The 23,390-nt window shown below is 36.2% G+C and overlaps 2 protein-coding genes across 2 annotated transcripts; both read right to left on the reverse strand.

Moving 5' to 3' along the window:
• Nucleotides 1-17,784, reverse strand: LOC123564568 (methionine-R-sulfoxide reductase B1-like). The gene is made up of 4 exons (XM_045358241.2): nt 17,607-17,784; nt 3,459-3,601; nt 768-893; nt 1-246 (listed from the first exon to the last, which is right to left on the reverse strand). The coding sequence occupies exons 1-3, from the start codon at nt 17,659-17,661 to the stop codon at nt 777-779; spliced, it is 315 nt and encodes a 104-aa protein (XP_045214176.1). The 5' UTR covers nt 17,662-17,784; the 3' UTR covers nt 1-246; nt 768-776.
• Nucleotides 17,785-21,181: 3,397 nt separating this feature from the next.
• Nucleotides 21,182-22,368, reverse strand: LOC123564567 (uncharacterized). Its single transcript, XM_045358240.2, has one exon. It carries the CDS (start codon nt 22,354-22,356, stop codon nt 21,193-21,195), a length of 1,164 nt encoding a protein of 387 aa, XP_045214175.1. The 5' UTR covers nt 22,357-22,368; the 3' UTR covers nt 21,182-21,192.
• Between the last annotated feature and the right edge of the window lie 1,022 nt (nt 22,369-23,390).

Raw genomic sequence — 23,390 nt, forward strand, 5'->3', positions numbered from 1 at the left:
ATGTTCACTGAAATAACTGAAACTGTATTCTTGTGTCTTGTGTCAGATGTGTTAACTTGGCAACAATTGTTATTCTCAGATTTGATCATCCATGCTTCATTTCTGAAACTTACTCAATTTAATGCTGTTCTTATATAGTGTACCAGTGGTTAGTCCCAGCGAAGAATGAATCATTTTTCATTAGGGTAAAGACGTGTATCATTTTCTTGCTTGCAGGAAATCCAATTTTCTCTTCAGAAAATAAGCCTGTTAAAACAAAAAAAGCAAGTCAAAAAAGCATTAAAAATAAATAACTTCAAATTTGTGTACCGGTACACCTTCATTTAATAGAATGTCTTTCTTGATTAATCTTTTCAAGACATATCTCTTGTTCTTGGCAACTTACAAATCAGTAGTTTTATGTTTTTATATCACATTCTGCATTCATAGTTATAATTTTAAGTATTGAAAATGAGTGTCAGATTGTTAGGTTCCAATTCACAGCCACAGTGAATAGGTCACATAGCATTTTTTCAGCTTTAATGGAGCTAGAGGACCTCTTTTGCCCCTGCAGGCATTATTTCATGTACAAACGTTGCACAACCAGCCTTCCACGAGCCAGGTGCATGACTTCCTAACAAAACCCACTGAGACCAAAAGCCAGTTGGATGACTTCATCCCAAAACCCATAGAGACCCCTCATTGAAAATGAACATGAATTTGACATACAGGATCTAGTACAGTCACTTGTTAACTACAAAGATCAATACTTTTCATGGTATACTCACCTATTTATGTTATTTTGGTATAAACTTTAATGAGGCACTGAATATTCAGAAACGACTCTGGCCTTTCTTTGGTCCATCACCAAGGAACTCGTGACCAAGACCATTTCCACATTTAGCACAGGATACCTGCAGAATGACACAGTTAAGATGAACACATGTGGAGAGGTATGGTATTTATCATATTCATTTAAGACATGTAGGTGTTTAAATAAAAAAAGCTGAAAGTTTTTCCTATGCTGTACAAGTGGACTGTGTAATAAAATTCATGTTTCGCATGCAGTGATGACATTTGCTAGTACTTCGTGTAAAAGAAAACTAGTGTGATACTGGATATTGCTGCAGGCAGTGTTCAGTTTGTCCCAAAATAACATGGATGACTGTTGTGCTTTTGGCATATTTTATACAGCACTAAGTATTTTTTAAATTATATGCTAACAATAATCTAAACAGTACAGTGTTACCATCACAGTGAACAAGTGTAGTAAGTTACATTTCATTCTCGTAAGTGGATACTGAGATACCAGCTCACATACAAATCTTTACCAAAAATTGTAGAAAAAGGGACAATAACTTTATAAAAAAAAACAATGCAAGATAAGAGTTATGGAACCTATGCACTGCATAACAGATCATCACATTGAACAAATGTGTGAAGTTTCAAACCATTCCTAGAAATGGGCACTGAGATACCAGCTATACAAAACTTATCTGAAATGCTGACGCCAACAATAGCTCTTCCTTTTCTTCGAATAATCCAAGCTAAACACAGTCTCAATGGGAGACCTTGGTCAGTTATCTCCCTTTCATACTTTATTAAAGTAAGTAGGTCCTTTCATTTGGATTACTCTGTTATCGCTATGTTACTTGTAACAATATGATGTAAATGAAGCTAAGTTATTGATCATCATGACTGTTGATTTAAAAATGCCTTCAACTACATCTTCTATAAATGAAGCTAAGTTATATTGATCATCATGACTGTTGATTTAAAAATGCCTTCAACTACATCTTCTATAAACACTAAAGTGTCTAATTTTGACATTCCAGACATTTAATTTAACAAAAATGCAAGATATCTCATACCTTAAAACTGAGATATCTCATAGGCAAAACAGTGATAAAGTCAGAGGATTCCAAATGATGGGACCTACTTACAATTTTATTATCTTGGACATAATCCAATAAGGGAGACAATCTGAAACCCACCAAAGTCCCTTTATAGCAACAGGCATAAAAGAGGTACAAGTTATTACTTCAATTGTGACAGTAATTACTACTTAGTCCCCAGGTTTTACTTCATATCCTGCTGGGGATATGACTGTACCAAATGAAACATACAGTTCAGAATATTTCTTTGCAGGCTTGGTGCTTGTCTTGCTTTTAAAAGAAACCTTGAAATTAAACTATTTGTTATAATAACAAAGCAAAACTAAATTTATTTTATTAGCATAAACAAGAGGGCCATGAAGGCCCTGTATCGCTCACCTGACCTAGGAATCATCAAGATTAAAATTCTGACCAAATTTCATTAAGATATGTTCATAAATGTGGCCTCTAGAGTGTTAACTAGCCTTTTCTTTGATTTGACCTGGCGACCTAGTTTTTGACCCTACATGACCTAGATTCAAACTGGACCTTGAGATCATCAAGATTAAAATTCAGACCAAGTTTCATGAAGATACAGTCATAAATGTGACCTCTACAGTGTTAACAAGCTTTTCCTTTGATCTGACCTAGTTTTTGACCACAGATGACCTAATATTGAACTAGTCCAAGATTTTATAATTTAAGGTAACATTCTGACCAAGTTTCATTAAGACTGGGCCAAAACTGTGACCTCTAGAGTGTTAACAAGTTTTTCCTTTGATTTGACCCAGTGACCTAGTTTTTGACCCAATAAGACCCAGATTCGAACTTGACCTAAAGATCATCAAGATTAACTTTCTGACCAAGTTTCATGAAGATATGGTCATAAATGTGGCCCCAATAGTGTTAACAAGCTTTTCCTTCGATTTGACCTAGTGACCTAGTTTTTGACCCAATCGGACCCAGATTTGAACTTGACCTATATATCACCAAGACCAACATTCTGACCAAGTTTCATTAAGATATGGTCATAAATGTGGCCCCAATAGTGTTAACTAGCTTTTCCTTTGATTTGACCTGGTGACCTAGTTTTTGACCCTACATGACCCAGATTCAAACTGGACCTTGAAATCATCAAGATTAACATTCTGACCAAATTTCATGAAGATATAGTCATAAATGCGGCCTCTACAGTGTTAACAAGCTTTTCCTTTGATTTGACCTGGTGACCTAGTTTTAGACTGCAGATGACCCAATATCGAACTTGTCCAAGATTTTATTGAGGGTAACATTTTGATCAAGTTTCATTAAGATTGGGCCAAAATTGTGACCTCTAGAGTGTTAACAAGCTTTTCCTTTGATTTGACCTGGTGACCAAGTTTTTGATCCCAGATGATCCAATATCGAACTCGTTCAAGATTTTATTGAGGGTAACATTCTGACCAAGTTTCATTAAGATTGGGCCAAAATTGTGACCTCTAGAGTGTTAACAGTCAGATTGTTGACGACGGACGACTGACGACGACGGACATGGTGATCACAAAAGCTCATGCTCAGGTGAGCTAAAACCTGACCAATTTAGCATATAATTATTATTATGAGTACCTTTAGGGCTGATGGAGATTCTTGGCGCTTTGAAAGGCAGTCTGGTGTCACAGTGTCGTAGAATGCTGGCCATGGTGTGTTATGCTCATACTTCTTCGAACTATGAAACAGTTCTTCACCACAGTTTGAACAGGCATACACTCCTTTAAATAAAAAAGTTTAGAATATAATTACGTTTGAACAAGTCTAAACTCATACTTCTATTGCCCTACTTCATATCTGGCTGGCATCTTTTCTGATATATATTTTTTTTCACTACGTAACAGCAACCAATATTCATCTACTTCACAATTATAAAAAGCAGCTACTTCACAATTCAACAAGAGCTGTCCATTAGACAGCCAATGTCCCAGAAGCAGGAATATTACACTAAATATTAAAATATTTATAGAGTTTTGATCCAGTATCTACATTAGCTTTGGAGATACTAACTTGCATGCAAAACTTTAATTAAAAGTTTTTAAGTTCATAAGGGGACATAATTTTGCAAAATACATGTAATGATATCAGAGTTATGGGACTTGAGGCTATCACCTAGATTTATAACCCCGAAGACATGTGTAGTTTAAAATCAATATCCTGTATTAGTTATGAAACTTGCATGCAAGACTTAAACCAGGTTTCTCTTAGTCTAAAAGGGGAAATAATTTCGCCAAAATACCATATATTTTAGAGTTATGGGACTTCATCCTTTGAGGATGGTAATTGACCTAGAACAAGAACAAGAGCACGACGAACACGAAATGCCCCCCTTGATGCATTCAGTAATTGCACAAGGAACAGAAATTATATGCTCACTGTAAGGAAAAGTTCTACCATCCTGGTTTAATCTGACCTTGACCTTTAACCTTACAAGAGATTACAGTGATCTTGGTGCCATCCACTGAGCCATTTTTGAATGTTCCAAATTTCAAGACTAGCTCAAGGTCAAATTCAAGGTCAAATTTCATTTTGGTACAAAACAATGTGTATGTGCTCCAAATTTAAAAGCTGTGGCTTGAGAAATGTGACAGCAGGTCACTAGATCAATTTCAAGGTCAAAGTTCATTTGGTAGACAGAACTATGCATGTGCTTCAAATTTGGAGGTTGTAGCTTGAGAAATGTGAAAGTAGGTAATTGGTAAAAATCAATGTCTAATTTCAATTCAGAACACAAAAATATGCATGCGGTCCAAATTTGAAGCCTGTAGCTTCAGAAATGTGAAAGTAGGTCACTAGGTCAATCTCAAGATCAAAGTTCATTTCGGTACACAAAATTTGTGGTTAAAATTTGAAGGCTGTAGCTTGAGAAATGTGAAAGAAGGTCACTAGGTCAAAATCAAGGTCAAGTTTTATTTTTGAACAAAAAACTATGCATGTGGCCCAAAGTTGAAGCCTGTACCTTAAAAAATGTGAAAGTAGGTCACTACGTCAATAACAAGGTCAAAGTTTTTTTTCGGTACACAAACCTATGCATGTGGTCCAGATTTGAAGGCTGTAGTTACAGAAATGTGAAAGTAGGTCACTAGGTCAAGATCAAGGTCAACTCATGTCAATGTTCATCTTGCCATTCAAAACTAAACATGTGGTCCAAATATGAATGATGTAAGTTATGGGCATGAAGATTCTAAGTTTTTCCCTATATAAGTCTATATGAACCATATGACCCCTGGGGCAGGGCCATATTTGACCCTAGAGGGATAATTTGAACAAACTTGGTAGAGAACCACTAAATGATGCTACATTACAAAATATCAAAGCCATAGTCTTTGTGGTTTGGACAAGAAGATTTTCAAAGTTTTTCCCTATACAAGTCTATATAAACCACGTGACCCCTGGAGTGGGGCCATATTTGACCCAAGGGAAATAATCTGAACAATCTTAGTAGAGGACCACTAGATTTTGCTACATACCAAATATCAAAGCCATAGGCCCTATGGTTTTCGACAAGAAGATCAGACACCGTTTAACTGTTCCTGGCCAATGTGACCTTGACCTTTGACCTAATGACCTCAAAATCAATAGGGGTCATCTGCTGGTCATGGCCAACCTAATATCAATTTTCCTGATACTAGACCCAAGCGTTCTTGAGTTATTGCCTGGAAACCATTTTACTGTTCCTGGTCACTGTGACCTTGACCTTTGACATACTGACCTCAAAATCAATAGGGGTCATCTGCTGGTCATGACCAACCTCCCTATCAAATTTCGTGACCCTAAGCCTAAGCGTTCTCGAGTTATCATCTGGAAACGTTTTACTGTTCAGGGTCACTGTGACCTTGACCTTTAACATACTGACCTCAAAATCAATAGGAGTCATCTGCTGGTCATTACCAACCTCCCTATCAACTTTCATAATCCTAGGCCCAAGTGTTCTTGAGTTATCATCGGGAAACCGTTTTACTATTCAGGGTCACTGTGACCTTGACCTTTGACATACAGACCTCAAAATCAATAGGGGTCATCTGCTGGTGATGACCAACCTTCCTACCTATTTCATGATCCTAGGCCCAAGCATTCTTGAGTTATCATCCGGAAACGGATTGGTCTACATTCCGACCGATTGATAGACATCTGCAAAACAGTATACCCCTCCTTCGAAGGGGGGCATAAAAAATAAGTTTCAAAGCTATATGCCTTTAAATGATAGCTATATGTACTTGCGTGCAATACTTTAACCAGGATTTTCTAAGTCCAAAAGGAGGAATAATATGGCCAAAATACATGTTAAGAGTTAAGGGACTTGACCCAGTGAGAAAGGTACTTGACCAAGAAAAAGAAAAAGTAAGTTTCAAAGCTACATATGCCTTTATGTACTTGCAAGCAAAATTTTAACCATGATTTTCAAAGTCCGAAAGTGGGCATACTACATAGCTACACGTACTTGCATGCAAAACTTTATCAACAGTGTGACCCCGACTCCAGGGTTAGTAGAATAGCTCAAACTATTCTTCAAAAAGTCAAGCTGAAAACAGCCACTTCCCAATCAAACTGAAACTGAAACTGAAACTGGTTTATTTGCTTAAACGCCTATTTCTACATTTAAAACATATTCAATGGCGTTTTACAATACAAGTTGAAATAAAATATTAAATATAAAATATTTTAAATAAGATTAATTAAAACGAATCAAAATAGCAATTATTAATTTAAAGTCAATGATAATACTATATTTTAAAATATTACTAACATACAATTATCACAGACAAACATTAAATTTCTATCACTGTCACCAGCATCATAGTTTAAAACTCAGTCAAAACTTAGAATAATGCAAGGTAGTCTCTGAAGAAATGCGTTTTCAACCTTTTCCTAAAGCAGTCAATTGAAGAACTTTGTCTGATGTTCAACGGCAAATTGTTCCACAACTTTGGCCCTATAGTACTAAAGCTTCTATCACTAAAAGTTTTTCGCTTGTTGAAAGGGACGATGTAACAGTCAACTGATGACTCCGAGGATCTGAGGGAGCGCTGGGGGATTTTCGGTGTTAAGAGTTCAATCAAATATGCAGGCGCATTTCCAACATGGCAATTGAACATGTACGTCAAAAAAATCAAAAAAATGTATAGATCGACCATTTGCGTATATTTGATTAAGGATTCTGCACAGTGGGTTTTATACTCTGTAGATATTTCTACCCAGATGTTATATAATATGCGCCTTAACAATATGGGTTAGAGGCCAACAATTATTTTCCCATAATCTTCAACTGTAATATTATGGCGTGTATGGCATGCCATAAAACAAAACATGTATATGATTATCTAACCATATTTGGTGAGCTTTTGTGATCGCCCTGTGTCCGTCAGTCGTCCATCATCAACAATTTGACTGTTAACACTCTAGAGGTCACAATTTTGACCAAATCTTAATGAAATGTAACCCTCAATAAAATCTTGGATGAGTTCGATATTGGGTCATCTGGGGTCAAAAACTAGGTCACCAGGTCAAATCAAAGGAAAAGCTTGTTAACACTCTAGAGGTCACAGTTTTGGCTCAATCTTAATGAAATTTGGTCAGAATGTTACCCTCAATAAAATCTTGCATAAGTTCAATATTGGGTCATCTGGGGTTAAAAACTAGGTCACCAGGTCAAATCAAAGGAAAAGCTTGTTAACATTCTAGAGGTCACAATTCGGGCCCAATCTTAATAAAACTTAGTCAGAATGTTACCCTCAATGAAATCTTTGACGATTTTACTATTGGGTCAACCGGGCTCAAAATCTAGGTCACCAGGTCAAATCATAGGAAAAGCTTGTTAACACTGTAGAGGCCAGATTTATGACTGTATCTTCATGAAACTTAGTCAGAATGTTAATCTTGATGATCTTAAGGCCCAGTTCAAATCTGGGTCAGGTGGGTTCAAAAACTAGGTCACTAGGTCAAATCAAAGGAAAACCTTGTTAACACTCTAGAGGTCACATTTATGACTGTATCTTCATGAAACTTGGTCAGAATGTTAATCATAATGATCTCAAGATCCAGTTTGAATCTGGGTCATGTAGGTTCAGAAACTAGGTCACCAGGTCAAATCAAAGGAAAAGCTAGTTTATACTGTAGAGGCCACATTTATGACCATATCTTAATGAAACTTGGTCTGTATGTTAATCTTGAGTATCTATAGGTCAAGTCCAAATCTGGGTCATATGGGGTCAAATCAAAGGAAAAGCTTGTTAACACTCTAGAGGCCACATTAATTACTGTATCTTCATGAAACATAGTCAGAATGTTAATCTTGGTGATCTTTAGGTCCAGTTCGAATCTGGGTCATGTAGGGTCAAAAACTAGGTCACCGGGTCAAATGAAAGGAAAAGCTATTCAACACTTTAGAGGCCACATTTATGACCATATCTTAATGAAACTTGGTCAGAATGTTAATCTTGATGATCTTTAGGTCAATAGGTCAGGTGGGCGATACAGGGCCTTCATGGCCATCTTGTTTTAGAAAGGCTCCATTTCGAAAAATAAACCACTCTTGGTTTTGCTTACATTACTGACCAGTCAGAACAGACTAAACTTTACCTAATTCCCAGGTATAAGGCTGGAGATTAAAGTCATACTTTCACTACAAAAACAAGTTTTAACATAACATCTATTTCTCATAGTAAAGTTTTACATTTATTTCTATATGACAGTGACTCGGATTACCTGTCAATAATGACATTTTACAATCACCATGAATGAATGTTCTACTTCGATTCATTTATGAAGAAACTGGTGTATTTACTAGCCTAACAATTAGAATCTGTTCAAAAATAGTTTTATTTTAAGTTCAAATACTCTTCACAAATTAAAAACAGGTTCAAAACATAAAAGTTTGCTTAATATCTTCTGCATGGATCCGAAACCGGAAAAAAATCCATTCAGAATAATTCTCAAGAAAAATTTTGAAAATATAGTGAAAAAATGTTTTTCATAAAGCATGTTAAAATATAGCACTTTTTACTTCACAATTCTTGGGAAAACAACCCTGAAACTTCACAGTTTTAAGAAGAATCACACTTGTTTTTTTCTCCACAAAACCAAAAGCCTAGGGCCTCTTCACAATTTTTGGAAAAGAAAATCCTGTATATCTGCCATCCCTCTAAGCCATAGCAGCTGGTGACCAGTATAAAGTATCTCTCTCCAGTCTAAGCAATACAGTAAAGTCTGTCATCTAAGTAAAATAACTGGTGACTAGTATGTCTATCTAAGTCAAAGAAACAATGACCAGTATGCCCATCAAAGCAACTGCCATTAGAGACCCTCTAGGCCCTGGAAGCTGGTGACAATATGTCTATCTAAGCCTTGGAAACTGGTGACCACACTGACCAGTATATCCATCCAAGCTACTGATGCTGGTGAACAGTATATCCATAAAAGCCACTGAAGCTGGTGGCCAGTATATTCATCAAAGCCATTGAAGCTGGTGGCCAGTATATTCATCAAACCCATTGATGCTGGTGGCCAGTATATTCATCAAAGCCATTGATGCTGATGACCAGTATATCCATCAAAGACATAGATGCTAGTGACCAGTATATTCATCAAAGCTGTTGATGCTGGTGACCAGTATATTCATCAAAGCCATTGATGCTGGTGACCAGTATATTCATCAAAGCCACTGATGCTGGTGACCAGTATATTCATCAAGGCCATTGATGCTGGTGACCAGTATTTTCATGAAACCCATTAATGCTGGTGACCAGTATATTCATCAAAGCCATTGATGCTGGTGAGCAGTATAACCATCAAAGCAACTGATGCTGGTGAACAGTATATTCATCAAAGCCGTTGATGCTGGTGACCAATATATTCATCAGAGCCATAGATGCTGTTGACCAATATATTCATCAAAGCCGTTGATGCTGGTGACCAGTATATTCATCAAAGCCATTGATGCTGGTGACCAGTATATTCATCAAAGCCATTGATGCTGGTGAACAGTATATCCATCAAAGCCATAGATGATGGTGACCAGTATATTCATCAAAGCCGTTGATGCTGGTGACCAGTATATTCATCAAAGCCATTGATGCTGGTGAACAGTATATTCATCAAAGCCATAGATGATGATGACCAGTATATTCATCAAAGCCACTGATGCTGGTGACCAGTACATCCATTAAAGCCAATGATGCTGGGGACCAGTATATTCATCAAAGGCATAGATGCTGGTGACCAGTATATTCATCAAAGCCATTGAGGCTGATGACCAGTATATCCATCAAAGCCATAGATGATGGTGACCAGTATATTCATCAAAGCCATTGATGCTGGTGACCAGTATATTCATCAAAGGCATAGATGCTGGTGACCAGTATATCCATCAAAGCCATAGATGATGGTGACCAGTATATTCATCAAAGCCACTGATGTTGGTGACCAGTATATTCATCAAAGTCATTGATGCTGGTGACCAGTACAAATATGTGGATTTTTAGACAATTAAAGGGCAATAACTCTGGAGTTACAAAAGAAATCCGTAAGAAATTGTGTTTGCACAACCATATTATAGTGCTCTAAATTCTATTTAAGTTTCATAGTTCAAGGTCAAATATATCTAAAGTTATTGCCATATCTATAGATCTATAGTACCCTATATAGTTAACACTAGAAACTTCTAAGGGCCATAACTCTGGTGTTACTAGGGCAACCTGACTGAAACTTGATGGGCCTCATAACCGCATAGTGGTACATGTATATGAAGTTTGTTTGAAAAAAAAATATAAAATAAGGAATAATTTTTTTATTGGGGGGGGGGGGGGGAGGGGTGTTGGTGTGATCAAGGTAAGGGGGTGACCAGGTGTGGGTACACAACTTCACATGTTTACAATAAATGTTCATGGAAAAGAATGATTCAGAAAGACATTTTATAATGAAATTCTACCAAATGGTAAGTTTGTTATGTACAAATATGTGGATTTTTATAAAATTAAAGGGCAATTACTCTTAATTTACAAATAAATGCATACGAAATTGTGTGTACACAACCACATTATGGTGATCTAAATTCTGTTTAAGTTTCATAGTTCTAGGTCAAATATATCAAAAGTTATAATGCAGAAACTGCCATATTTATAGTACCCTATATAGTTAACAGTGGAAACTTCTATGGGCCATAACTCTGGTGTTACTAGAGCAATCTGACTGAAACTTGACGGGCCGCAAGAACTCATAGTGTTGAACATGTATATGAAGTTTTATATAAATATTCCGAACCATTTCCAAGATATGGCTCCGGACGGACGGAAAGACAGACAACGCCAAAACTATATCCCTCAGACTTTTTTCGGGGATAATAACTGTCCAGGAAATGTTGTATTGAAAAATAATAATGGGATTTTAACTCTGCAAAAGACATGCTGATGACCTGCAAAACCAATCCATGTAATGAAGTTTGATTAAAATCCAGAAAGAGGTTTCTGTGAGGAAGCACTGATAAAGTAAAATGTAAAATGGCTGATTGGCAAATGGCTACTGTAAAACCAGTATGTCTCCTATGAAACAAGGAGACCTAGAGACATAACTAACTACTCTCAACACCTCAATTCTGACAGTATTCGTTCAAAAACTAGTATGAGAGCAGAGAAGTCAGTTACACTTTTAATGCCGAGTGCCAAGCAAAGGAGCTACTGGTACCACTTTTCATGCATTTCGTAAGATGCAACTAGGCAGCAAACTCACAACCTACCACACTTAAAACTGGCACTCTACCTCTAGGCTTTAGATAAACAGCAATAAATACTTGGTGGAATACAACAATTATATAAGTTTTTCAATATTTTCATTACTTTCTGTTTACCAAATCTTCTTAATGCAATTTCAATTTAGAAATACTGTATCTGTAACCCAAGGAAGGATAACTCTTGCACATCCATAATTCAGGATTTGAGAAATATAGTTTATTAATCCCCCGCCATGGCGGAGGGATTATAAGAATGGTCTGCGTCCGTCCGTCCTTCCTTCCGTCCGTAACAAAATCGTATCCGGTCCATATCTTTTGAACCCATTGACATATTTCCATTATATTAACAACAAATGTTAAACTCACCAAGGCGATGTGCAGAACCCATATTCCAACTGTGTTGGGTCAAGGTCAAAGTCACACTTGTGGATCAAAGGTCATGGGGTGATATTTCGTGTCCGGTCCATATCTTTTGAACCCTTGACATATTTCCATTATATTAACAACAAATGTTAAACTCACCAAGGCGATGTGCAGAACCCATGTTCCAACTGCGCTGGGTCAAGGTCAAGGTCACACTTGGGGATCAATGGTCATGGGGTGATATTTCGTGTCCGGTCCATATCTTTTGAACCCCTTTACATAATTCCATTATATCAACACCAAATGTTTAACTCGCCAAGGCGATATGCAGAACCCATGTTCCATCTGTGCTAGGTCATGGTCAAGGTCACACTTGGGGATCAAAGGTCATGGGATGATATTTTGTGTCTGATCTCTAACTTTTTAACACCTTGAAGGAATTTTATAAAACTTGGGTCAAATGATCACCTCATCAAGACAATGTGCAGAACCCATGAGTCAGCCTTGTCGGCTCAAGGTCAAGGTCACAACTCAAGGTTAAAGGTTTGAGCCTTCCATTTCGTGTCCGCTCTATATCTCCTAAACCCCTTCAAGGAATTTTATAAAACTTGAGTCAAATGATTACCTCATCAAAACGATGTGCAAAAATTACGAGTCAACCATGCCAGCTCAAGGTCAAGGTCACAACTACGGGTCGAAGGTTTGAGCCTTCCATTTTGTGTCCACTCTGTATCTCCTAAACCCCTTGAAGGATTTTCATCAAACTTGGGTCAAATGATCACCTCATCAAGAACTCATGAGTCAGTCATGTCAACTCAAGGTCAAGGTCACAACTGAAGGTCAAAGGTTTCAGCTCTGTATCTCCTAAACCCCTTGAAGGATTTTCAACAAACTTGGGTCAAATGATCACCTCATCAAGACGTGCAGAATTTATGAGTCAGCCATGTCAGTTCAAGGTCAAGGTCACAGCTAAAATCAAAGGTTTACCCTTTCACTATCCATAGCAGTGGTGGGGGATTTAGCTGTCTTTCAGACTGCCTTGTTTTCCACAGGAGTAGACTTGTGAAACTGCTTGATCACTGTAGCAAAGTGTGTGTGTTGACCAAGTTGTGAAGCACTTGTTTGAGGCTTCTAAATGACATGCTCAGACAACTGCTCGCTTTACTTATCATGTAATTTTTGCCAAATTATTTTGGCTTTCAGGATTGACCCATTCTATAGACTGATACAACCTTTATACCTTTTTAAGCAACGAAATTCACCAGTTACACCATCCATTCCTTTCAGTTCCTTTCATTAAATTTTTGTTTAAGATGTCAATGACTGGCAACTAGCGTTTACTGAATTAAGAAGGGATGAATGTAGAAAGAACAAAAAATTGTAGTGGATTATATTGTATTCAAATGAAGGAATTGGAAGTAAGACGTTGACCAACTTTCAGAATTTTTAAATATATCAATGTCTCTAAGACACAACCAACTGACTGGACTTTTAACAGGTAACTGAAATTCATAGAACATTTATACAAAACAGAAGTGACTTTGAAAGGCGTGCTCACAAACATGGTCCTTAAGTGTCCTTGAATAAGAAAATCAGTTTGTGCAGTTGAAAACAAAAACAGACATCAGCAAGCACATTGAAGCTCCATATCTGATCTTACTACTTCAGAGCAGCCACATCGGCATTTGTTCTTTAATGGCACCTTTGTGGTATTTATACTAAATCATTATGACAGTCATAAAATGTGGTATGATTATGATAAAATTAATGTGATTTATAATATATATGGTATAAATATATCTTTTTATTTTATGCTCTTCAATGAAATACTGAAATTTATCAGTGAAATAAAATTGATATTTTCACTTTTTAATTCAAACAGTGAAAATATCATTTTTATTTAAGTCATTTTTATTTTTCACTGGTACGGAACTACACTTGAATGCGAAAGAATATGAATTATTAATAATAGAAAATTCCTTGCGAAATATACTTCAGTAAAGATATACATGTATAGAAATACTAGAAAAGGATCATAAATATTTATATTCTATCATAATAAAATGTAAAAGAAATCAGGAAGCGTAATAGAACTATTTACAGTTTTTCTACAAAGATATTGTGACGTCACGATATTATGACGTCATGGTGCGATGCACGTGATGTTGCGAGGACAAACTGGATATAATTTTGTTAAAACCATTAAAATACATAAAATAAGTAGAAAATTTGTTTGTTTCAGTGTAAGATTGAAATATATTTCACTCGTGAACACCATAATTTACATTTTCACTCAAAAATATTGCATTATAGTGAAATATATTTCGATCTTACTCTAAAACAATTAAATATCCTCTGTATCTTGATGAAAATGATTCTGATGATGACAATGAGGAGGAGGAGGACTTTATATCTTAAACCATAGGTAACTGACATCTGTTGTTCTTCAGGTTGCTGGAGAGCGATTTTCCACAGGTCAGCGTACATCCATACATGGCTTTATAATGAACAGTGGCGTGGAGAAACAGGTTCTGCTGGCATTGGTTCTGAACTTCTGATGTCCAAGAGAAGGACTAAAGACTATGTGAAGGTATTTCACCTTTTTTAATTTTCAGCCAACTGCATCTAGTGATAATCTGTTTGTCCATTTATCTAGCTGTAGGTTTGTCTATGATAATGCTTTAAGGCCAGTGTTTTATGAATGCAGTATCTTGTTAAATACATGTATATACCCACTTTCATCAATCAATATCACACTTAGGGATGTTGGTCAAAGGAAGAAATGCTTTCAGACCAGCCTTAATAACAGAAATTGTGACCAAAAAGTCACAGGTTTCAGGACAATTTCTGTGTTACTAGTATTTGCCATCATTGAAAACTGGGTCAGAATTTCATATATTGATATATCTATTCACTATTTAACTTATTTTTTGCCAATATAGTGTTTTTCAGCCTCAAATAAATGACTACCATTGGACAGATTATATAAATAGCAAAGTACACTTAATGCCACTTTTTCTTAAATGTCACTGCTTTCGTGATGACCCATTTTTCTATGTCACGACTTTCAGTCTACAGTCTGACAGTTATAACTGTCATAATCAGAGCAATATGACATTACAGACATTACATATGCATCAAACATATTTAAGTTAGTATACAGAAGAATCTGCATGTATCAAGTAATGCTTTTTAGTGAAAACATCGATTCAAGAGCTTTATCTGCTCAGTAATGCCTCTATTCCTTTGCAAAATGAACCACCACTGCTAGTACAAAGCCAAGATAGTTAAAATTGTCAACTGATCACTCTTTTTGCTTGCCATTTCTTAATGGAATGCAACAAGTAGTGTAGCACATGGGGACTGGGTGATTTCACATGACACTTTACTGATATAGTCTATATGATATATAGAGAAATTTTTGTGACCTAAATTCCTCATTCATTAGCTCATATAATTTATTCAAACTTTCAGGAATTATCAATATTTGTAACCTGGTTGTGCATAAGAGTTTTTGTGTTAATTGCCCTTCGATTTCCTGGATTATGGTCCTGTGTTGTCAACAAAGTCCAGGTGAAGGCATAAATCACATTTGTGAAAGCTCTAGTAAAGTATTTCAATATATTCAAGGAATGTGACCAGTTGAGCTAAAAGTTATGTTATACATGAAAGGGAAATATAGTTATTTTTGCTAAAAACAATAACTTTCAGAATTAAGTAATACATATTTCATAGTCCAACTAATTTGACACTATCCAAAGAAGTATAAAATACACAGAATGGCAACTGGCTGTAATCTCGCGTGAGCTCGTGTCAGAGCGTGATTCGGCGTTATCTTACTAAAAACAAACATCAGCGAGCATGGAGTTACAATTTGTACCTTTAAAACTACATTTAAAATACATGTTAGCTTCTAAAACAAAATTAGTTTAATTTGAAATGGTCTTAAGACACGAAGTACACGTTTTTTTGCCATCGAAAGAAGCGTGGTCATACGGTGATAATTATTTTACCGATGAATAATTGCTTTCGCATACAAAGCGCCACTTCCGGTAAACGAGATCTCGTTTTTTTGTCAGGGGAGGTTGGCGAGATTTGCTCTATATGCCTTTCAAGTTGCCAATCTATTTATTTTTATAGCTCTTTGCACTATCCTAGGAAATATTAGATGATTTTTTCATATGGGCAATATCCCCACTCATGTCAAACAGTCGAATGACCAAAACAGTTGAAGCAACTTCCGATGGAATTTTCATCGCTGCCGACGCTTTACATGCTATAGGTTTAAATGTCGATTATTTCACGAATTAGCCATAAATTAAAATATAACTTATATATATTGAAAGGGGATTCAATTCCTCATTAATCTATGTTAAAATTATCAAATAATATCCAAAATTACGAATTTTCTAGTGATTTAAACCTTTGTATGATAATGTACTGTACACAATCAATGTTTACTGTGTGTTTACACGCCATATAAAACCAATAATTTTACATGCGAACGCTGAATTATTTTGACTACATATTTCATAGATCTACTTGTAAATCATGTAGAATGGAGTAATATTTCCTACAATGAAGCATAATGGTATGATAAAAAAACTAGTTCAGGCTACCATAACTTAACTGACGCTATTTTTATAGTCTGATGGTCGCGTCCATTAAGTTATGGCGTAACCCCATTTGTTTACCTAACCAGCAACATCGGCGCACTGACTCTCGCGAGAAACTGATGACGTCATGCGAAGTTCTTAGCACATGGTTATTTTTGAATTTCAGGATCAAATTTTTTATATCTAATGAATTTAATTGATTTAAAAATGTAATAATTTTTCACAAAATTCATAAAATTATACCATAGAAGGTTTAAATTCACAGAATTTCCATAAATAATAATTCTTTACCGTTAGATTTATTTTCAAAATGAAGAGTACCTCGATCACGTGACAACTGCAATGGTGAGCAAAATATTGCAGGCAGTGGTACCCATTTGAAACTTTTGGGTATAATTTGTTTTCAAATGGTGTTGCATGGTTCATTTTACGCCAAATCAAAAGAAAAATGGATTAAGAATATATTAAATAAAAAGGCAAGTCTCTGGCATTTGATTTGATAAAATTATAGCCTGACAGACTTCTGGCACGACTTCTGGTTAGGTTTCAATACGGGGTTCGTTTCAGCTCAGAGATCCGTAACAACATATAAACATCTCTGAGCTGAATTATTTTAGCTATAAAAAAACAAGCACGTTATTCACCCATAAGTAACTTTTTAGGCAGACTGGTCAAACATACATCCATAACAATTTCTGGTCTGTATAACTTCTGGCCGCAGGAAATCTTTCGACTTGTTTTTCTTTTCTCAATGGGTAATTTTTTAGTGGGGAAAAAACATACTTTTTAAGGGGGAAATCATGGGGCCAATAGACCCCAAAATTTGCAAAACGAGAGCCCTGAATACATTCTGGAGAAGTAGTCCCCAAGGGTCTTATCAGGTAGATTGCAGAAAGGTCTTCAAAAACAATACGTTATAAATGTTTAAGATTACTAGTTATATATAGCTTTTTTCTGGTTATATTTCTATCCGAATTTGATTGACCGAAATCATTGTGGATAACTGGAGGGTGGTTATCTTACCTTTATCAAAGTGATCCCTGTATTTCTCACCACCAAACCACGAACAAAAAGACATTTCGTATCAGTGAATGAATACCTGATGGTGTAACTTTAGCAGTATCACGATATATTACAAGTTACGTAAGTTTCGTTTCGTTGTTGTTGTTGTTGTTCTAGTTCGCTATCGTGTAGGTGTTAACTCTAGTGCGAATGTGTTGCCACATCATTGTCATCCTTGTATTTTGTCTATAATTCATTTAAAAATAACAAATTGATGACTTTCTTTTTGTAATTTATTTTCTTTTATTATGTCATAATGAAATATGAAGAAATAATTAACTAAATTCCAGTAATAAACATATGGCAGGCCCTTTCCGATCATGTTAAGTCCTTTTTGCGGAAAGGGCCCTTTCCGGTATCTAGTCATAGCGCATCCTTGGTACTTTTTAAACACATGTGTATAGGTTAGAGACCACCAATTGTTTTCCCATAGACTTACATTGTAGGAATAAGGTCAGTAATGCGGTCGAAAATGTGCTTCCGTGGTGTAGTCGAAAGAAGTCCATAATAAATAGATCCTAATTTTCCCATTTTTTTGCGCAAATTCGTGTATAACGAGTGCTTTAATCACCGTTTTTCACTACTAGAAGACATTCTGCATGAAATGAGACGGTTTTCATGTTCATACAGCCAACATGGCAAGTTTTGCAGATCGAAACCGGAAATAGGTGTTTATTGCGCGGACGAGAGTAAATATGCGCCATTTTTAGGGTAGCAGACCACAACTGACTGGCATTTCACTAGGAACTACATAACCCCCTAATTTCTTTTCATTTTTTCGTTAATTTTTGATAGAACTTTCATGAAAAATAGGTGTAGGAAAATTGATGTTCTCTAAAGATACGTAAAGACGACCTGAAGTTGTCGTTTTTTTATATGAAACAAAGAAGGATTTGAATTACTGACCTTTAACTTGTAACATTATGGCGTGTACGGCCTTCCATACATCGAAACATGTATATCTAATTACAAGTTTTTCAAGAACTATGTTAGTTCTACCAAAATATCGGACGAAAAACATATGAATAGTGATACTTTATTTAAGTAATTTTCGTGTGAATGAGATGACCCCCTGTTTACATCATTGACATGGCGGGAGAAATTCGTTTGATAAAACTTTTTTTCAATACACATAAAATGTAGCAAATTTTGTCAAAATGTATAATAAAATACTGTAAATGCAGTGAAAAAATATCAATTTTGAAAAAATAATCACTTCCTGGGTTTGTTTACATGACTGACCAATCAGAACGCACAGACGTTACCTTATTCCCAGGTATACACTTACCTCATTCCCAGTAAGTTCCCTGTACTATTTTGAATTGGTGGTCTCTGACCTAGTGCGAATGTGTTGCCACATCATTGTCATCCTTGGTACTTTTTAAACTCATGTGCTTAAACTCATTTGCTTATTTGATTATATGTCAATATTGGGAAGAAGTTTATTCCGATTCGCTGCTGAAGCGACCAGAATTTTGAATATATTGGCTGAAAACTTCTATTAATTCTTTCCTTGCCTCAGCCCTGATATCAGCCAGTTCTCCTACTAGGGTGGCCATTGATATATTTCCACAACTAATATTTTCTCTATGTAGTATTGTCTCTATGTCCCGACCAAGTGTCTCTCTTTGTTTTGTGAATCTGGCACAATGGAATATGTAATGTTGTGCTGTTTCTGGAACTTTGCATTGGCAGCACATTGCTGATTTTGTTGAATCAATTTTTGACCAGTGTGCATTTAATCTTGTGTGTCCACTTAATAGCTGATTGATCATACAAAAAGTTTCCCTGTTTTCCTCTCCCACCAAAGACCTAACTCCTGCTTGCTGGTAAACTTCTTGAATATTTTAAACATTTTCTGACAGGCTGTATTTGTTGTTCCATTTTTCTTTTATTTTTTCTTTCATAATTTTGACTACTTCCCTTGCATCTCTCTTCTCTGTGTTCTCCTCAGTATCTGATGTACACATTTCAGATGCAGCTGCTTTTGCCTGAGAATCTGCCGATTCATTTCCTGTAAGTTCTTTATGGCCTGGGATCCAGTGAATTTCTATTTTATATTTTCTGTCTTGTAGGTTTGCCAAATATTTCTTGATTGTGATGATGTTTTCTATCATTTTTGTTGGTACTTCTTTACAGAACACTGATGTTATTGCTGCCTGACAGTCTGTAAATATATGTATCTTTTTAGCAGTTGGACTTGTTACTTCAGTCAAGAATTCCAGAGCAATTTCAATACCAACAATTTCCCCAGAAAAGTTATTTCCCCTTTTGCTCACTGACCTTTTTAATAAAACTGGGATAGAGTCATAGCCATTTAAGTATACTGCAGCTCCGGCTCCAGTTGGACCAGGGTTCCCAATGGCAGATCCATCTGTGAATGCTAATATGCAGTTATCTTTACAAGTGCATAAAATGTCTTTTATATTTGATACCTGAATATCCTTTGAGTTATGAAAGGTTTCTGTGTGGACATACTGTTTGGTCCTGGATAACCCAAGATGCTTTTTGCTGTACTGGAATTCCTGTTCAATGTTTTCTAACTTGATGTCTTCTCTTACTTCATTGAATCTACTGACCATTAACTGGGATGTTTTTGGTCTGCCTTTCGAGTTCTGACATTCTGACATCCATGTATTGAATTCTTTTTTTAGAGGGTCTGTCTATCTTTTTTCTGCTATTCTTACTAATTCCTGACACTGACGCAATTTCATATGAAGTTCCATTGGGGTGCAATTAGTAAGAATTCCTAAAGTGTCTGTACTGGTAGTTGAAACACATCCAGTTGCTTTTAGCATTGCACTTGTTTGTACCCCATTGAATTGTCTGTAATAGCTGTCATTTGATGTTATAAATATGGGTGCTCCTTAGTCTATCACAGGTAAGACCAGGGATTTGTACAATCTCATATAATTGGATTGAGCACAACCAGCATTTTGATTAATAAATAAATCTATGTTTCTCAATGCTTCATATACTGATTTTGTTTTTACAGCTATATGTTCTTGAAAACTGAGTTTGTCATCCAATGTTATTCCAAGGATTTTCTTGCTGCGCACTATTTCGACTCTCTTATTGTCTAGTTCAATGCTAATGTCCTCACATATACTTTGAATATACGTTTCGTTTCGTCAAAGCCTTCTAATGACCGTGCTGTCTCTCCGGTATATACCGTACACGTTGTACGTTTTCTTCTCTAGTATGTACTCTTATAAACTCATGGTATAATGTTTTGCGAAATTCGGTTTTTTTCATTTTATAAAAAAGGCTTAAACAAATCTTTTGGATGCTTCAATGAAGTCATCAATTATAGCTGACAAGTTTTCCCTGTGTTCTTTGTAGGGATCCTCTGCTGTATTTACAAGAAAAAGTTCAGCGCTGAAGTCCCTGATACCCATGTTAAGGAATAACTCCTGCTTTAACCTTTCTCTATGGACTTCATATATGGGACACTCGTCTATAAAGTGTATCACAGTCTCTGGTTCTCCACATCTGCAGAATGGCGTGTCTTTATTTCCTATTTTATTGTATTTTATTTTGGTATTCATTAAGGCAATACCCACTGCAGCTGGAGCAATATTTTTTGATTCTTCAATCCCTGAAAATTGATGTACTTGGGTTTAACTTCTTGCCTGAATTGATATAAATGTCGTCCATTCTCACTGATATCCCATCTTCTTTGCCATTTCATACGTACCGACTCTCTAGCAACATGACAGATATCTGCTTGACTAGTAACTACCTCATCATCTGTCATGCTTTCTGCCTCTGTAGCTGCCTCTTTGGCCAGTCTGTCTGCTGTCTCATTCCCACTGATACCAGCATGTCCTAGGGTCCAATCAAGGTGGATGTCTACTCCAGCCATTTCTAGATCTTTCCACAGTTGGAGTATTTCTGATGACAAGAATTTGTGTGTTTTATTCTCCCATCCAAGATTAATAATGCCTATAGCAGACTGACTGTGACTGAATATTTTTAACTTTTTGATTTGTAATCTCTTACACTCTTCTAGAATTGTTTTAAGTTTTATCTTGATAGCCACCATTTCACCTACAAGGATGGATGATAATTTTGATACCGGTTGTTTCAGTTCAACTAACTCTGTGTTTGGAAGAAGGATGCAAGCTCCAGCACCACAGGGACCTGGATTTCCTCTGCAGGAACCATCTGTAAAAGCCACTGCTGTTCTGTTGTCTACATCTGATGGTATATTTTTGATAATTTGCTTTGCATCCTCCACTTGTTTATTGGTTCTAGATTCGGAACAACCAAGATTGTTCCAGTAATCAGGTCTGGTTCGGGACGGCTGTAGATATTCAAGGTAGGAAAATTCTGGTTCTATACTATTCATTGTCAAGTTGGTCAGTGACTTCATATCTTCTATCTGTGTTAACATGTAGCCAAAAGGAGATCTGAATTTTTCAATTAAATTTGTGTGTTTTCCCATGTAACTTTCTAGGCATTTCGCAATGTTTTCCTTTTTGTTTTTTGCAAATATTTTTCCACACTCTCTGATGCTCAGTTCCTCCCTTCTAAAGTCAAGTGGTAGAACCCCAGAAAGCACTTCAGCAGCATCTTTACCGGAAGTAGTAGGTAATCCTAGACAGACAGCTAATCCTTTCCTCTGAAGGGGTTGACAGTTAGCAATTTGCCAAACTGGTGCTGCATATTCAAGCTGTGGTAGCACTAAGCTAGTGTAAAGGTTATCCATGTTTTTAACACTTATTTTTTTCTGTTTTTGCTACTGTTATCAATGTAGACAATGTTTGTAATCCTTTCCTCTCCACATATTCAATATGATCTTTGAAAGAAAGTTCCTTGTCAAGTATAACTCCTAAAATGTTTGGTTTATCTGTTTTAAGTAGTGTTTTCTTGTTCAGTGTAATCTGTATCTTATCTATGTCATCCTTTCTTCGGCTAAATATTGAGTATTCAGTTTTCTCTTAATTGAGCTTCATTCGCCATTTCTGGGTCCATGCATGCGCTGCCTCTAAATCAGTATTTAATGATGTTTCTAATTGGTGTATATCATTTCCAGTTTTCCAAATGGTACCGTCGTCTACAAATTTTACTTTGTTACTTTTTACCTGTGTGAATATGTCTGTCAGGTAGAGATTAAACAGTAAAGGGGACAGCACAGATCCTTGTGGTAACCCCATATCTGATGAAAAGACCTCTCCCATTTCATCTCCTACACTACATTTTGCTTTCCGACCTGTTAAAAAATTTGATAGCCAATTCCATATCTTCCCTTTGATTCCAAATCTGTACATTTTGACCAACAAACCATCCCCCCACACTGTATTAAAGGCCTTTTCCATGTCTAGAAATACAGCTAGTGTGTAGTTGTTTTCATTGAAACCATCAAATATATTTTGCACCAATCGTAACAGTGCTTGTGTGGTACTATGATTTTTCCTGAAGCCTTCTTGTTCTGCATCTATGATGTCTTTGTGTTCTGAGTATGCATATATTCTGGAGTATACTATCTTTTCCATACATTTGCCAAGGGCACTGGTTAAACTTACTGGTCGTAAGGCAAGTTCTCAAGGTATAGCGCTTAGCTAAAATACGGTATCCGGTATTTCGTATGCGGAACACGATTTCCATTTATTGTTAACGTACCTGTTTTCAAACCTCACCTGTTTTCAAACCCAAAACTTATGCTCTATTTATTTAACTAGTAGCACATGAATGATACCATCACTGGCAGTTGCAGGTACTTGGTATATAAGGAACCTGCTA

Source organism: Mercenaria mercenaria, chromosome 2 (genome assembly GCF_021730395.1).
Source record: "Mercenaria mercenaria strain notata chromosome 2, MADL_Memer_1, whole genome shotgun sequence".
In the NCBI taxonomy this organism is placed as follows: Eukaryota; Metazoa; Mollusca; class Bivalvia; order Venerida; family Veneridae; genus Mercenaria; species Mercenaria mercenaria.